This window comes from Mobula birostris, chromosome 8, assembly GCF_030028105.1.
Source record: "Mobula birostris isolate sMobBir1 chromosome 8, sMobBir1.hap1, whole genome shotgun sequence".
In the NCBI taxonomy this organism is placed as follows: domain Eukaryota; kingdom Metazoa; phylum Chordata; class Chondrichthyes; order Myliobatiformes; family Myliobatidae; genus Mobula; species Mobula birostris.
In genome coordinates this window covers 20,283,320-20,298,180 of record NC_092377.1, presented here as the reverse complement: position 1 = coordinate 20,298,180, position 14,861 = coordinate 20,283,320, and the positions used below count along the sequence as shown (strand labels likewise).

General features: G+C 40.8%; 1 protein-coding gene across 2 annotated transcripts in view; it reads right to left on the bottom strand.

The window, feature by feature from the left end:
* Positions 1-9,535: 9,535 nt before the first annotated feature.
* The window catches only part of fam98a (family with sequence similarity 98 member A), a 32,876-nt gene continuing 27,550 nt past the window's right edge, over positions 9,536-14,861 (bottom strand). For both annotated transcript variants that reach the window (XM_072264868.1, XM_072264869.1), the window contains 2 exons: positions 13,391-13,558; positions 9,536-11,922 (listed from right to left, as the gene is read on the bottom strand). In XM_072264868.1, the coding sequence (XP_072120969.1) occupies positions 11,065-11,922; positions 13,391-13,558 (1,026 nt within the window). In that variant the 3' untranslated portion in view covers positions 9,536-11,064. The remainder of the gene's footprint in view (positions 11,923-13,390; positions 13,559-14,861) is intronic.

Sequence of the window (14,861 nt, the reverse complement as noted above, 5' to 3'; positions counted from 1 at the left end):
AATAGATATTCGTTTCTTCCATGAGGGCAGGGTCAGCTTCCGTCCACTCACTTTTGTATGGCATCCTCGACAGAGTGTCTGGTGCTGTGAAAGATGTTCACTGTCATAACAGTATTACATAAGCCTCATTCTGAATCTTTGCAGATGTGGAGGTAAGTCATCCCAGTGGTTCAAGCTGAGGAGGCTGAAAAGTGGCTTGTGGTCTATTTCAAGTAGGAATGTAATACTTATCAAGTAGCAGCTGAAGTGTTCACAAGCCAGCATCTCCTTTTCGATTTGGGTGTAATGCTGCTCAGTAGGAGTCAGTGGTCTGGATGCAATGCCACTGGTTGTCATACAGTGTAGTGTTGCATGAGCAATCCCCCTAGGCCAAAGGAAGAGGCATCTGCTGAGACCTTGGTTGTTTTGTTCAGATCAAAGAACGCCAATGTTGGTGGTGAGATAAGCTCTGCTTTAAGTGATGAGAATGTCAACTCCTGGGGTGCTTCCTAGGTCCAAATGTTTCTGTGAGAGAGGAGGTCACGTAGTGACTTTGTTTTCTCCGCCAAATCTGCAATGAAATTTCCCAGCTGCTTACCGTGGCAAGGAAACTGCGGATCTCTCATACATTCGTAGGTTGTTCCATGTTCCGAACCCCCACCAGTTTGTCTGAATTTGGTTGCACTCACTCTGAGGACAGTTGGTGGCCTAAGACCTTCACCTCCAAATTCACCAATTCACCAATTCACATTTCATTTTGTTCGGTCTCTTTCAGTTTCTCCGAGGCAGCTCTCACTCTTGTCATGCTCCTCATTTGAGCTTTTGAAGATGAGCTTTTTGTCCATGTGACTATTCCTTCCAGTCCCTCAAATCTGGTTCAAGCTCATCCGAAAGAGTTCAGGGCCTGATGAGATGCCGAAAGGGAATCTCTTAAAGGCATAGTGTCCATATGGTGTGATAAAGGTTGTGAGCTTCTGTGACTCAGGAGCTAAACGGATCTGCCAGAACCCTAGTTTGATGAAGAAATTTGCTTCACCCAGCATATCCAATATGTGCTCAACAGGGGGAAGAATAAACTTCTCCCACTTCACTACCTTATACAATTTTGTTAGATCAGCACAGATCCTCACTGTGCCATCTGGCTTGGGAACAGGAACAATGCCCACACATCAGTCAGTAGGTCCATTCACTCTAGTTATGATGTCAAGTGCCTTCATTCTCTCAAGTTCACCTTTGACTTTGTTCATCAATTAGACTGGTATAACCCTTGGTGTGGTCAGAGAATAGGCATCATTCCTGGCCTCAGTTGGATAGGGTACTCTTCTTTCAGTACCTCAGGCCTGTGGACATTGTTTAGCGAATCCACCTTTGCAATGAGCTGCAGCTTCTTGATGGTACATCGTCCCAGTAGGGGTGAGAAGAGATTCTGAACATGGACGTTCTCTTTAACTGTCTCACCTTTTTTTTTTTTGAATGGAAGTAGTAAACTTTTGTTCCCCTGGCCCCAGGAGCACTTTTCATGCCGGATATAGTGTAATCCCTGGTTTGTGCACTGACATTCAGAGCTATCTGTGACATAGGACCCACTGTTCAATTTGAATGTCACTGCCTCATTTTGCAACTGAACTGTACAATAGCAGCCTTGTCTACTTGACTCTAGTGCCCCAAGGAAAGCTCTCTCTTTGTCTGAGTCATGGTCTTCTTTGACCTCCTGAAGAACTGTTTTTGAGCAACACTAAATTTTATAATAGCCATCTCTATAGTATTGGTGGCCTTTCACTTATTTTGCTGGACAGAGCTCTTTGACATAGAATAGAGACTTATTGACTCTCCTGAAGTTGGGTGTTTTACCTGCTCTTTGTTTCACTTGTCTGTTTTGTTTGAGCTGAGCTCTATTGTCCCCTCTTTCTGTAGCCTTTCTCCTCTCATATGTCACATTTCGCTTTCTTCTGCAATATTCTTTGAATTTGTCCTGCACTGTCTTATACTCCTTTTTCTGAACATCTGTCAGTCGTAATCCACCCATGATGTCATCTGTTTTATCACCCATGCAGTATATCAGTGTGCTTACTTGATGCTCTCTGAAGTCTGAGTGAGAATGCTTGCAATCCTAAATCTCCCAAAGCAATCGAGCCATCTCCAAATGTCTCATGGTTTAGACAAATCAAATGTCTCCATGAGGGAGGACTTTATTAGGCAAGTAGAGGTAGGTACTACAGGAACTTGCACTATTTTCCTGTTTGTTTGTTTATTTATTACTTTATTTATTTGGACTACAAATAATACTCTCCCTGAGAGTTTAACTGACTTCTGTGCTGTGTCTGTATCTCTGTGCATTTCGCCAGGCTGGTTGCCCACAAATTATTACAGTGTATCCACTTCTGGGTGTAGCCTTAAGGCGTTCCTTAGCAATCCTGCCCAGCTCTCAGCTCAGTTAGCAAACTAGCATAGGCAGTTCAGGTTGATAAATCTCTGGATACTTTTCATAAATATACGCAAATAAGAAAAATGTTACTGTAAAGCCAGTGTGCTTTCTGGTTGCTGGATTTTCATGGCTCTAGATATGGCCTGATTCAAGGCCAGTGCCCTTGACTGAGTCGTCGTGGGAGAACACGAAACATTGAGAGCTGTGTGTCCAGAGGCCTGAGCCTTTCCAGGGCTGATTCTCAGTGCAGAGCTCGGAAAAAGTGATGCAAGACTTTTAATATCATAAATCAGTGAGTTGTTTGTTATGCCTTCCCTCTCACTGTGAAATGGGAACACCTCTTTTTCTCTTATTAGGAAGAGAGTGAGAGCCTGTGGTATGTCCAATTACCAGGTGAACAAGTAGCCTTTGGGGTACTGCAAGTCTGTGGCTTTATTGATGGTTTTCTGCACACTTGAGTGTTCGGTGGAGGGTGGTGATGCTGTTTTGCTGGTGGGAGTGGGGATCATTGCCTTGCTGCTGCTTGTGCATGGGAGGGGAAGCTGGGGGGAGGGTACTTTGGGGGTCTAATATTTAACCGTCATTCCTTCTTTGGGGCACTCCTCTATTTTTGTGGATGTTTGTAAAGAAAAAGAATTTCAGGATGTATATTGTATACATTTCTCTGACATTAAGTGTACCTATTGAACTTTATTGATAACCCTGCTTGTACAATATGCAAAATCCTTGAATGTGGGAGGGGATAACTGAGAGGCATAGAATTAATCCATTAACTACCCAAACAAGGAGGGCCCATGAAAAGTCCTTGGCAAGTAGGATTAAGGTGAATTCCCAAGCATTCTATACCAACATCAAGAGCAAGAGGGAGAGGTAGCACCACTCAAAGATAAAGAGGGGGACATTTGCTTGGATATGGAGAATATGAGTGAGGTACTTAATGAATACACTGCTTCAATATTTACCAAGGAAAAGGATATGGAGGACCAGGAGATCAGTGCTGAGTGTATGTTAGGGCTTTTAGGGATCAAAGAGGTGTTGGACCTCCTAATCAGTATTAAGGTGGATAAGTGGCCTAATGGGATTTACCCCAGGTTATTGAAAGAGGCAAGAGATGAGATTGCTGGGGCCTGAACCAGTATCCTTGTGTCCTCTCTGGCCACAGGCGAGGTCCCAGAGGACTGGTAAGTGATTAATGCTGTACCACTATTTAAGAAGGGAACAAGGGAAAATCCTGGGAACTATAGACTGGTAAGGCTGAAGAAGATTCTTAGGGATAGGATATATGAGCATTTGGTAACAAATGGCTTAATTAGGGAGCACCAGCATAGCTTTGTGTGAGGCAGGCCGTGTCTTAACAAAACACAAAATAATCTGCAGATGCTGTGATCAAAGCAACACTTTCAGTACACTGGATGAACTCAGCAGGTTGTGCAGCATCAGTTAGAAACGATGAGTCGATGTTCTTTCAACTGAAGCTACAAGCATTCTTCAAACCCTTCCCCATCTTTCATTCTTCAATCCAACGAAGGGTTCTGGCCTGAAATGTCGACTCATCATTTCTAACCGATGCTGCCTGGCCTGCTGAGTTCATCCAGCGTACTGAAAGTGTTGCCGTGTCTTAACAACAATTTAGTTTTTTGACAAGGTGATGGGAGAGATTGATGAAGTGGATGACAGTGGATGTTGTCCACATGGATTTTAGTAAGTATTCGACAAAGTCCCTCATGGGAGGCTAATCTAGAAAATTAAAATGCTCGGGATCCATGGTAACTTGGCTGTTCGGATTCTGAAATCGCTGACACATAGAAGGTCAGAGGGCAGTGGTTGAAGGGACTTATTCAAGCTACAGGTCTGTAATTGGTGATGTTACATGGGGATCAGTACTGGGACCTCCGTTGTTTGTGATGTATATGAATGAAAATGAAAATCTGTATAGAGGGGTTTGCAGATGATCCTAAGATTGGTTGAGTTGTGGATAGTTTAGAAGACTGGCAAACATGCAATATAGATTAGCTGCAGATATGGGCAGAGAAATGGCAGATGGAGTTTCAACCAGATAAATATGAGGTGTTGCACCTTGTTAGGGCAAGGAAACAGTACTGAGCAGCGAGATCTTGGGGTCCAAGTTCATAGCTCCATGAAAGTAGCTACACAATTCAATAGAGTGCTTGAGAAGGCTTATGGAATGCTTGCTTTTGTTAGTCAAGGGATTCAGTTTGTAACACCCTGGTAAAGGTTTTACTGCTAATGTTGTAAGGTATTCAAGTCTTTCTGTAGAAGCAGCGTTTGGGTTAGTTAGAGATGAGGAGTGTTTAGGAACGTGGGTCGTCAAATCAGGAGAGTGGAACAGGGGAAAGGGTCTAGAGAAGGCTGAGGGAGCGGCTTTTTAACTGACACCAGTGTGGGTCTTTGGCTTCGTTTGGCAGATAAGAGAGAAGATGCTGGAGAGAACCAGTAGTAAGGTTTGATCCGGTGGGAAAACGCGATTCAATGGAGCCAAGGCGTGGAGGTCTACCAAGGATTGGTGATTGGAGGAGCCTTCACAGATATAGTTCTTTATAATTGTATGCAGTGCGCCGACCGGCTATTGCAGGGCAGTAAGCCACGCAACATTCACACAAACCGGGGTTTGGGTGGGCGAGACATCTCCGTCTCAGCGATTTGGCGATACACAGCAGACGTATGAAGCCAAAGAAAGGTAGGTTTTCTCAGCCCTGAGTCCGGTGGCTGTTAGCCAGGGGCTAGTGAGCCGTTTTTAGAGTAAAAAGGGGTATCAAGTTTCAAAAGTCAAAAGGGTATGTTGCAAGTTTAGATAGGACTCATACGGAGTATTGCATACAGTTCTGGTTGCCCATTATGGGAAGGATGTTGAGGCTCTGGAGAAGGTGCAGAAGAGGCTCACCAGGATGCCTAGTTTAGAGGACAGTGCTTCATGGGAGGCTGGACAAACTTGGGTTGTCTTTGCAGCAGCAGAGGCTGAGGGGAGATTGGATAGAGGTTTATATGATTATGAGGCATAGGTAGTGTACACAAGGGGTATCTTTTCCCCAGGGTAGAAATGTCTAATAGCAGAAGGCATTGCATTGGAGGTGAGATTCAAAGGGCATGTAAGTTTTTTTTTACTCAGAGTAGTAGATGCTGCTTGATGTGGTGGTAGAGGCAAATGCATTAGAGGCTCTTAAGAGTTGTTTACAATGTGAGGAAGATGGAGAAATATGGATATTGTGCAGGTGGGGGGGGGATTGTTATTTTGGGTTTCCTTGATTATGTTTTTGCTGATTTGGCACAACATAGTGGGCCAAAGTGCTGTATTCTTTTATATTTTCTATGTTGTAACTTGATTCAATTCTCTGCACTGCACACAAAAGTTTGAATTGGTAGTGATATCCGCAAGTCTCCAGCTAAACAGTGATTCTATAACAATGGATCGCTGCTTTGTACGCGTACTCTGAAGAAAAACAAAATTGTAGCTTCACAACTCCAGCTGCTTTAATGAGGCTCAGGTCTATAGTCAACAGACCCTAATTTAATATGATCCTTACTACAAAATTAATTTAGTAATATGGAAGACTTGGAAACAGCATCAAAAATATACTATATATAGAAGTTAATCACAACAAAAATTTAAATTTGACACAAGTATTTATACTAAATCATAAAAAAACAAATGTACTGCAAAAAATTACATTTCTCATGGGTATTTTAAATCATATACCTTCCATATTTTCTGTCAATACAGTTGACATAATACATCAATTAGCCCACTGGCCAACACAAATTCAGTTTCATGTTTATATCTTGGAAGACACACATTGTTGCAAGAGACAGAAGTGTTAAGATACAGGGGAAATAATTCAAATATTTAAATTTTTAAAAACATGATTTTGCACTGGGATGAAATATCAATATATTAAAATTCTTTTTGAAATTAGAGTGCAATTAAAATTAAGCACAGTGTGAAATCTATTAAATAAATTTCTTAGCACTTATTTCTACATAAAAGCTATTCAGCAGAATTAAACGAGAAATTGGATGAGTAATTGGTAATTATCATGGTTTAATCCAAAACTGATGATGTTCTATTGGCAAGTCACTTTACAGTATGATACTTTCTACCTGGGCAGATAGTCAGGCAGAGCCCCAAGCATTACGCATTTTGACAACGAATTAGGGTTCAAACTATTGCACAGGCAATACAATGCCCTGTACAAGTATTCTGCCTGCAACCCTTTGATCACATAATTACAACCAGGGATTTTGATCAATTTAACTGAGAATTTTTATTCGTGAGTCACACGCCCCCCCCCACAGTAGAGCCCAAAAAACAGAAAATTGTAAAGCACAAAAAACGAAAACTTCAAAAACTGTAATGTCAGCAGTTCAAAAGTATTCATTCTCCTTTGCTCAGTACTTAACTGAACCACCTCTTGCAACTATTACAGCCCATAGTTTTTTTGTACAAATCTAATAGAGATTAGATCTCTATTAGATTTGTCCATTCCTCCTTGCAAAATTGCCCAAGCTGTGCCAGGTTAGTTGGGAAGCCGCAGTGGACAATGATCTTGAAGTCTTGCCAGAGCTGAAATCGGGTTAAGATTAGGACTCTGAATGGCCCACTCATGGACACCAATTTTCTTCATCTGACTCCACTCCACAGTTGCTCTGGCAGTTTTGGAACATTGTCCTGATGAAAGATGAACTTCCTTCCCAGTTGAAGCTTTCCAGCAGAAAAATCTCTCTATAATTAGCAGCATTCATCTTCCCATCAATACTGACCAAATTTCCAGTCCCTGCTGCAGAAAAGCAACTCCACTTCATGATGCTACCTCCACCATACTTTACAGTAGGAACGGTGTTACTGGGCTGATGTGCAGTATTAGATTTACACCACACCTACCAGTTAGTATTAAGGCAAAAATGTTCCACTTTGGTCTCATCCAACCACTGGACCATCTTCATAGTATCTTCTAAGTGACTCTTTGTAGTCTTTTAGCATACCAAAGACATGCTTTTTTTTAAGCCAGGGCTTCTTACTTGCCACTCTTCCATAAATACCCTTTTTGTGCAAGGCCTTAAGAGATTGTAGAGCCACGAACCTCAAGTCCAGTTGCAGCTACTGACTTTTACAGCCCACTCTGACTGTTGGTGTCACTGTAGCCTCCTACTAGCACCATTCTTTTCCAGTAACTAAGTCTAGAGGGGTGGTCTGACCTGTGGCTTCATATTTTTTTCACAATGAACCGCACTGAGCTCTGAGGTATGTTCAGTGCCTTCCTGATTGTCTTGTACCTGTCTCCAAATTTATGCTTCTCTATTATCATTGTCTTGAATGCTTTTTTTTGTTTTCATTTTGGTTTAGTCTGTTAAAAATCTACCATACTGTTGGATCTTAGAGAGGGGGCATTTATCCTTACAAATTCATTGATCCTACTTTTTTTTTACATCAACAAATTGGATGAGTAGGTTAAAAAAAATTGCACCTGACAAAAAATAGCATTGTAATTACAAAGAGGATGAATACTTTGAGCCTCAATTTTGGTTTTTAATTTTTGGCAAATTGTTGAGAGGTTTTGGAACTTTTCTTTTGATTTTCACACGATGCACAAGGTTTTGTAAATATATTCAAACCTATTTCAATACATTTTAAGTTCAGAAAATAAGACAGTGAAATGTGAAAATAATTGTGGGGCGGAATACTTTGTATATTTAACCCACACATTACTACAAGCTTTAAAGCCCTTTTAGCAACTCATACATATATTCCTGCTTCATCCTGTTGCCAGTTCTAATGAATTTTTTTGTACAACACTACAGGAACAATAGCGTACATGGGTATTTACAATAAAAGCACTGGAGCCCCTTTGTGCAAAGATGGTGACATGCCAGAAACTGGCTCTATGGTTGTGATCCCTCAAATACCATTCTCAACACAAATTAAAGAGAGGCTATTTATCTACATGGACATGGACATCAGAATACTTCCTGAACCTGTATACACAATTCCAGGATCTTTGTTCATTCCAGAATTACTAGAGAACAATATGAGGGGCAAATCCTGGTTGATTTATTTTGCTTCCAGTTCAAAATTGCAATACCCCTACAAGCCACTATGCTGACATCAGTGAACAGCAGACAAAATAAGGTAATGAATGATGCATTTCTGGAGCATTCAATACAACAGCATGTGCAAGGAAAAAGTTTCATTCAGTTATCTGTAACTCTGTGTTAGATTAAATCTACATTTGGTTCTATATTGCAGGAGGGTTTACATTGTATTAGCCAAGCCCAATTTCCCACCCTTGAGTCAGTTCCTCAAAATGCAGGCCATCCAAATATCAGTTAGGAATTTCCACCCCCCCCCCCCTACAATCTCTTAAATGGCAGTTAGATCTTTAAGCCCTTTTAATCCACACAGGAACAGTAAACTGGGACACTAAGCCAAAGTTTCATGGGAATAGTTAAAGTATAAAAAAGACAAACTAAGTAACAAATTATGCATTTAAAAGAAATACAGAACAAATTAGAACACTATAAATATTACTACAATACCATAAAACTATATTAATACCTGATAGTTATTGATGGAGGAATTCATCCAGTGTACGTTGCTGTGTTCTTTTGATTGACTGTAAATGACCCTAGTGCAGATAATGGAATGCCTTCATACAATGTTATTGCTGATTGCACCTTCTAAATCACTTTCATTGTAACTTTTAAAATGATTGTTGACAACTTTGAATTCTTTGTAGTTCCTAACTTGTTGAAGTAGTGAAATCATTTCTACTCCTGGCCACTTTTGCCATCTTCAAACCTGAAATCTTGAAATCGCAGCCAGATGCTAGTCAGAAAATGTTCAGCAAGTCTCCTGCCCAATTAAATGGCATAGTGTCCCAAATAAACAAAGGGAATCTTGGCTAGTTTCTCAATTAGTTTTTGCTCATTAAGAATTGTCTCAAACAAGTGGCTGCCCCTGACTAACGATGTCCCAATTAAACAGAATCTTCTGTATATACTATCTATCTTAGTATGCTTTAGAGCATCCTTCTTGGACAAAATAGATAATTTGTTTAAATGAAGAGCCATTTCTTCCTTAAATAGAAACTTTACACACAAAGAAACAAAAGACGTTAATGATATTTGAACACTTTATACTCAGTTCCTTTTAGTCATTACAAGTATATCTGTGGAATATTAAATAACTGCTTGAAGAGCAAAATACAATCTTTAAAGATTGAGAAGATCTCTTCACAATCAGCCACAACCACAAACTAGAGGTGAATTAAAGTGCTTCTTGCCTTTCACACCATTAATGTCCTGCAGCTCAAGTTGATAAAGGGCTGTTGCTATGTGATTACAAGAGTGAACTATAGTCAGTATACAACAAGTGGTAAACTGCAAAGAAAAACTATTATAATTTCCAGATCTGATCATGTAATCATAACCCATGACAAAAACACTTCTTAGCACCATTGTTCCTGGTTGAAACTACATTTAGGGCAGAGGTGACAAAGACTGTGACTCAATAAGACAAAAAAATGAAACACTTTTGTTTGAATTAGATTACTGAAATCACAACGCAACAGCATGCATGAAGGATTACTTGTTTCAAATTTCCTTTTATTTCCAGCATTTTGACCACGGATTAATAAATATCCTGCAATCAGAAACCGACTCGATTTTAATGAAATACGTATGGAGTCGTCCATGCCAGGTTTTTCTTCCCACAATGGGAAAAAAAATCACCGAGTTTTGCAATCAGCCACACTTGGTCAATATTCTCCCTTGTCTGTAGATTTATAGGCATTGTGCATCATAGTTTAAGGCTGAATTAGTCAAACCCAACACTAGCCCTTTCTGTGGTTACCATCTTCTTCAATTTTCAAATCACAAGGATTTGCAAATGGGACGATGCACAGTAAGCATCTCATGAATATTATAACTTAGAATGGGTGCTACCCAACCACAATTTCTCATTTCAGTACTTGGTATAAACACAAATACAACATACATATTTAAAGCAAAATTGTTGATGCTGAAACCTCTTTTGACTCAAAAGATTTCTCTTATCGCCTGTAACCTGAGTTCAGCAAAAACTCAACAATTCCAAACAATAAAACAACATTCAGATACTTTATTGCTCACCTCCCATGCAGCTTCACCACATCATTCACCCTGCTTGTGAAGTTTACATATATGTACATTTATCAGCCAGCAAGAACAATTATGTGGGTTAACCTTGAGAACAGAAGAGAAAAAAGCTCTGCAAATCCTTTTGCTGAAAATGTTAGCCAGCGGAATGGGGAAGGTAGGTTCAGTTTGGGCTCAAATATTCGGTTTGTAGTGCACTTTCAATAAACTAAGAGTTTTAGTTGTGCCGTTGGCATTTACACATGCAGAAAAGAAAAACTTTCTTTTTTTTGCTGCGCTTCAAGTACAGTTTCACATTGTAAACCCTTGTGAGAGAAGTGGGAGTGGGAGGCAGGAAAAGAAAGAAATCACTTCTGATCGAGAAAAGGCTTGTCTGCATTCTGCTTGTTTAGACAACAAATCTGCAACACTGCTGATTCAATACAAAGTAGTGGCATTCCAGTTGGTAACTGGTACTTGGGCAAATCTGCACCCCTTGCAGGATAAAGCCAATAGTGAAGACTATTAAGCTATCAGCTGGAATACTGCCTACCTTGATAGTAACCAGCTGTATTATATTGTTGGCCTCCTTGCTGGAAATATTGCTCAAACTGTCCTCCCTGGTTGTAGCTTTGTCCACCTCTGCTGCTCCACCCACCACCCTGACCCCCACGCCCTCCACGACCCCCACGGCCGCGGCCTCCTCGTCCTCCAGCTCGTCCTCCTCCCTGATCATGGCCACCATCCTGATACCTGTTGTCTTGATGTCCTTGGTAACCACCTCCTTGATAGCCACCCCCTTGATAGCTGCTACCACCTGCTTGGTAGCCACCACCTCGGTAGCCACTGGGCCCCCCATGGTAGCCCGAATCTTGATGACCACCTCCATCTGACCATCCGCCTTGAATTTTTCCTCTGCCTCCTCCACGTCCTCCTTGTTCTGTCCTATCATAGCCACCACGGCCCCCACTTCTGCCGCCTTGATCATATCCGCCTCTTCCACCTCCTCCGTAGGACCCTTGATCGTATCCACCTCTTCCTCCTCCTCCATAGGATCCTTGATCGTATCCACCTCTTCCTCCTCCTCCTCCATAGGATCCTTGATCATATCCGCCTCTTCCCCCTCCTCCATAGGATCCTTGATCATATCCGCCTCTTCCGTAGGAGCCCTGATCATATCCACCTCTTCCACCTCCTCCATAGGAGCCTTGATCATATCCACCTCTTCCACCTCCTCCATAGGAGCCTTGATCATATCCGCCTCTTCCGCCTCCTCGTCCACCACCAGACTGGACATTGTCTGGTCTCTTCTGCCACGGTGGCATCTCTGGTGGCGGAGCCTCAATTTCGTTTGGCCTGCCTCCTCTGTCTGGCACTCTTCCCATAAGCACCTGGAAAGTGAAGAGATCAAGGAACAGAAGAGTAATGATGTAAGGGTAATAACTTACTTTAAATATTAAAAGTTACATTTTTGACACCTACAAAGTAAACATTAAACAGTGCAGTCCATGATTCCAAAACACAACAAAAAACTCCAAGATTATTAAGATGATAAGTCGGAGGAACTCTGCGCCAATTGAACTCATACCAGGTCCTTGAGCTAGATAGGTAATCTCACTACCCACAATCCTGCAAATTTCCACTTCATGGATTTACCCAGCTCTGTTTGATATTTATCAAATCTCCTTACGCCAACCATTCAGGCTTTACATTGCAGATCATACAAATCCACTGCACCTTTTTTCCTCTCATGCTTTTCATTGTTATTGTAAGCGTGGCTACTTTTACAGACACTTCTGATAACTGCTGCCTTATCTACACTCTCAATACTTTTCAAGCCAATAATAACCACTGGTTCAAGCAGTGTGGGGAGGGATTCACTCCAATGCATCCTTATACACTTCCTCTGTTCAAGGCTATGTCATTTTTGTGTCATTTGTACTTACATGTTTTATGCCTCTAATAATTAATTCAAGAATCTCATGCGATTTTTAAACTACCTATCTAAACATGTTGTGCCACCAAAGACCCTCAGAGTTCCTTGTTACCACCCAAGCCAGCCCCACTTCTGTAAAATTGAGCTATTTATGATGTTCTCTTCATATCAACCAAAATTATCATTGCCCTTTGCTGTATCAATGTTATCATGTGTATCTGCCTATTTCTGTTTATCCATGTCCTCCTGGAGACCATCATCCACCTGTGCTTCCAAAATTTTGAATGTATAACTTGCCCCTTGGTATTATATCTTATATACAGTAATAATAAAAATAGGCATCCGTTAGTCTCATGAGACCATGGATCTGCGCCTGGAAAGTCTTAACTCTGCAGGGCGCAGGCCTGGGCAAGGTTGTATGGAAGACCAGCAGTTGCCCATGCTGCAAGACTCCCCCTCTCCACGCCACCGATGTTGTCCAAGGGAAGGGCATTAGGACCCATACAGCTTGGCACTGGTGTCATCGCACAGCAATGTGTGGTTAAGTGTGTTATTCAAGGACACACACGCCGCCTCAGCCAAGGCTCGATCTAGCGACCTTCAAATCACTGGACGAACGCCTTAACCACTCGGCCACGCGCCAACACTATGGGTACTTATATACAGTACCCATATCAGCATTGGTGACTTCAGAGGAAATACACCACCATAAAGTTTTCATTGTAAGTACTGTATAAAACTTGACAAACAGGAGGCCAGGCACTTCCATCCTGAGAGTTAAAACCTTCAATCTGGTGCAAATAGATAATACACAATTACCACTGAAGAGTTAACATGTGTTTGTTACAATGAATGACACACTGCAACATTGTTCAGAAAGGCTCCAGTTTTGTCAGTACTGGCAGAGGCATAAATAACTGTACCTTATTGACAGCACATGCAGTCTTCTCTCGGATGATGCCACTGCTGGTTCGCAAAATCTTGGACAAGTCCTCTCGAGCAGCTAGTAGATGTGCAACAGAAATAGTGCTTTTTGGACTCAGGGTTGCACGCTTGGGCTGATAAACTTTGGCCAATTTTTCAACCTGGCTCTGTAGAGAGCAGAAAATGTATAAATAACATCAGTATTAAATGTAAAAATACTGGATCACAATTCTGAAATCTGCATAAAATTAGAATCTTACCAATGATAGATTCAAATTATCTAACCTCTTCAGCATGTAGGATGATTGCATTTCTTACTCTAATGGCTAGAAGATCAATTTTGCTGAATTGGAAAGAGATTAACTCTCCTACGGTATTTCATTGGTTTTCACAAACTATGGTATGTTTGATTTGGAAAAAATTGGAAGTGCAGTTTATGACCCTTCCATTAGATTTGAAAAAACTTGGAGGCCATTCATTCAGCATTTTCATCTGATGTAATTTGACCATTTCCAAACTTGTTTTATTTCTCTGTACTGTTGGTTGAGAGGAACGGAGTCATCGACACTAAGGTTTTCTTTTTTCCCATTTTCAAGTTGTTAGTATTGCCCAAGTCTTTTAGTTTAGTTGACTAATTCTGTTTAGTTTAGGTTTTTTTGGGGATGGGGTTTGTTTTTTTTTCTTTTTCTTTTTCATGATTTTTCTTAAGTTTTTTTTTTGCTTTGTATTATTCTTTATTATTCTGCATGATTGGGAGCTTTGTTAACATTTACTATTTGGTTTTACAATTACTCATTTTAAATGTAACAATGTATCTCCTACTACTTGTATTTTTGCTTGTTATGTTTTCATTCTACGAAATTAATAAAAAGCTTGAAAAAGAAAGAAAATTGGAATCTTCACCGTTACAGTTTTCCTCTGGCTACAGTTTTCTTAGCATGGGGAACCTGGGGATATTTTATAACCACAAGCTGTATCTCGCTGGTTTGTGTCCATCATTTGTTAAATTTAGCAGGTTCCTCCTAAACCTGCAAGTGAACCATCAATGTATAAACGGAAGTGACAGGGAAAGACTTCTTTAGTAAAATCCCAAAAAACCTACTGCACTGCTTTGAAAGATGTGGTAAAATTAGTCTTTTTATCCATTTCTCCAATAGAAGTTTAAAACAAGCTTACAAAAAACTGACAATATTATATATAAATCTGTATATATCTGGAATGGTTCTGGAAGAATGGAAAATTGCAAAGGTCACTTCACTCTTCAAGAAGGGAGAGAGACTGAAGAAAGGTAATTATAGGCCAGTTAGTCTGACCTCAGTGGTTGGGAAGATGTTGGGAGTTGATTGTAAAGGATGTGGTTTTGGGGTACTTGTAGGCACATGATAAAATAGGCTATAGTCAGCATGGTTTCCTCAAGGGAAAACCTTGCCTGACAAATCCATTGGAATTCTTTGAAGCAGGCTAGACAAA